This window comes from Hyla sarda, chromosome 7 (genome assembly GCF_029499605.1).
Source record: "Hyla sarda isolate aHylSar1 chromosome 7, aHylSar1.hap1, whole genome shotgun sequence".
NCBI classification, from domain to species: Eukaryota; Metazoa; Chordata; class Amphibia; order Anura; family Hylidae; genus Hyla; species Hyla sarda.
The window spans coordinates 227,187,475-227,190,393 of record NC_079195.1 but is presented as its reverse complement, the minus strand read 5'-3'; the positions used below and the strand labels follow the sequence as shown (position 1 = coordinate 227,190,393).

At 53.5% G+C, this 2,919-nt stretch overlaps 1 protein-coding gene across 1 annotated transcript; it reads left to right on the top strand.

Annotated features, from left to right (window-relative positions):
- The first annotated feature begins 227 nt into the window (after positions 1-227).
- LOC130283223 (uncharacterized) lies at positions 228-2,564 on the top strand. Its single transcript, XM_056532429.1, has one exon. The coding sequence runs from the start codon at positions 228-230 to the stop codon at positions 2,562-2,564; it is 2,337 nt and encodes a 778-aa protein (XP_056388404.1).
- The last annotated feature ends 355 nt before the right edge of the window (positions 2,565-2,919 follow it).

Genomic DNA, 2,919 nt, shown 5'->3' with positions numbered 1-2,919 from the left:
TTGCATTATGTACAGTGCATATATATCCCGATATATCCACCATAGTCGTAGGCTGGGCATTAGTATGGGGCCTAACTGGGGCCCCTCATCGCCTCTAAGTGTCCTATATATATAGATTAGTGATCCCCAACCTACAGCTCTTCTGCTGTTGCAAAACCACAACTCCCATCATGCCCTGGTCCCTAAGGTAGAGCTCCACTCATGCCCTTATTACCTCAACTCCACCCATGCCCTTATTACCTCAGCTCCACCCATGCCCTTACTACCTCAGCTCCACCCATGCCCTTACTACCTCAGCTCCACCCATGCCCTTACTACCTCAGCTCCACCCATGCCCTTACTACCTCAGCTCCACCCATGCCCTTACTACCTCAGCTCCACCCATGCCCTTACTACCTCAGCTCCACCCATGCCCTTACTACCTCAGCTCCACCCATGCCCTTACTACCTCAGCTCCACCCATGCCCTTACTACCTCAGCTCCACCCATGCCCTTACTACCTCAGCTCCACCCATGCCCCTACTACCTCAGCTCCACCCACGCCCTTACTACCTCAGCTCCACCCATGCCCTTACTACCTCAGCTCCACCCATGCCCTTACTACCTCAGCTCCAACCATGCCCTTACTACCTCAGCTCCACCCATGCCCTTACTACCTCAGCTCCACCCATGCCCTTACTACCTTAGCTCCACCCATGCCCTTACTACCTCAGCTCCACCCATGCCCTTACCACCTCAGCTCCACCCATGCCCTTACTATTTCAGCTCCACCCATGTCCTTACTACCTCAGCTCCACCCATGCCCTTACTACCTCAGCTCCACCCATGTCCTTACTACCTCAGCTCCACCCATGCCCTTACTATTTCAGCTCCACCCATGCCCTTACTACCTCAGCTCCACCCATGCCCTTACTATTTCAGCTCCACCCATGCCCTTACTACCTCAGCTCCACCCATGCCCTTACTATTTCAGCTCCACCCATGTCCTTACTACCTCAGCTCCACCCATGCCCTTACTACCTCAGCTCCACCCATGTCCTTACTACTTCAGCTCCACCCATGCCCTTACTATTTCAGCTCCACCCATGTCCTTACTACCTCAGCTCCACCCATGCCCTTACTATTTCAGCTCCACCCATGCCCTTACTACCTCAGCTCCACCCATGTCCTTACTACCTCAGCTCCATCCATGCCCTTACTACCTCAGCTCCATCCATGCCCTTACTATTTCAGCTTCACCCATGTCCTTACTACCTCAGCTCTACCCATGCCCTTACTATCTCAGCTCCATCCATGCCCTTACAATTTCAGCACCACCCATGCCCTTACTACCTCAGCTCCATCCATGCCCTTGCTATTTCAGCTCCACCCATGCCCTCACTACCTCAGCTCCACCCATGTCCTTACTACCTCAGCTCCACCCATGCCCTTACTATCTTGGCTCCACCCATGCACTTGTCACTCCAGCTCCATCTATGCCCTTACTACCCCAGATCCACCCATGCCCTTACTACCTCAGCTCCACCCATGCCCTTACTACCTCAGCTCCACCCATGCCCTTACTACCTCAGCTCCACCCATGCCCTTACTACCTCAGCTCCACCCATGCCCTTACTATTTCAGCTCCACCCATGTCCTTACTACCCCAGATCCACCCATGCCCTTACTACCTCAGCTCCACCCATGTCCTTACTATTTCAGCTCCACCCATGTCCTTACTACCTCCGCTCCACCCATGCCCTTACTATCTCAGCTGCACCCATGCCCTTACTACCTCAGCTCCACCCATGTTCGTACTATCTCAGCTCCACCCATGCCCTTACTATCTCAGCTGCACCCATGCCCTTACTACCTTAGCTCCACCCATGCCCTTACTAACTCAGCTCCACCCATCCCCTTACTATCTCAGCTCCACCCATGCCCTTACTATCTCAGCTCCACCCATGCCCTTACTATCTCAGCTCCACCCATGCCCTTACTATCTCAGCTCCACCCACGACCTTACTACCTCAGCTCCACCTATGCCCTTACTACCTCAGCTCCACCCATGCCCTTACTACCTCAGCTCCACCCATGCCCTTACTACCTCAGTTCCACCTATGCCCTTACTACCTCAGCTCCACCCATGCCCTTACTACCTCAGCTCCACCCATGCCCTTACTACCTCAGCTCCACCTATGCCCTTACTATCTCAGCTCCACTCATGTCCTTACTACCTTAGCTCCACCCATCCCCTTACTATCTCAGCTCCACCCATGTCCTTACTACCTCAGCTCCACCCATCCCCTTACTATCTCAGCTCCACCCATGTCCTTACTACCTCAGCTCCACCCATCCCCTTACTATCTCAGCTCCACCTATGCCCTTACTACCTCAGCTCCACACATGTCCTTACTACCTCAGCTCCACCCATGCCCTTACTACCTCAGCTCCACCCATACCCTTCTTTCTTCAGTCCCACCCATGTCCGTACCCCTCCAGCTCTGCCCATGTCCTCGCCCTTGCAGTTCCACCCATGTGCTCACCCAATGGACAAAGGTTCTCCAACACATCAGTGCACTTGAAGTGAGAATAAAATGAAAGGTAATAATAGAGGGCATGTATCCAGGGGGTTGCCCTATTCTCATCTTACCCCTTCAGCTCTACTATTGTACTGACCCAAGGGGCAGGCGTCCTCCAGTGCATGGTGGAGATGAAGTGGGCGTTAGTAGTCACTGAGGACTGAAGCTGTTGAGGATTATTTATGTTCTATGTATCTGGTCCAGTATTTGGAGTCCCTGGTGGGCTAGTTGTGCGTTGCCTACCTGGATCTTTTAGCTGGTGATTCGGTGACATTTGCCCAGTCACTAGTGATACACAGAGCTGACAAAGACAACAGGGGCCCCTGTGTGAGCCTGTGAGGACATGTTGGGGGGCCTC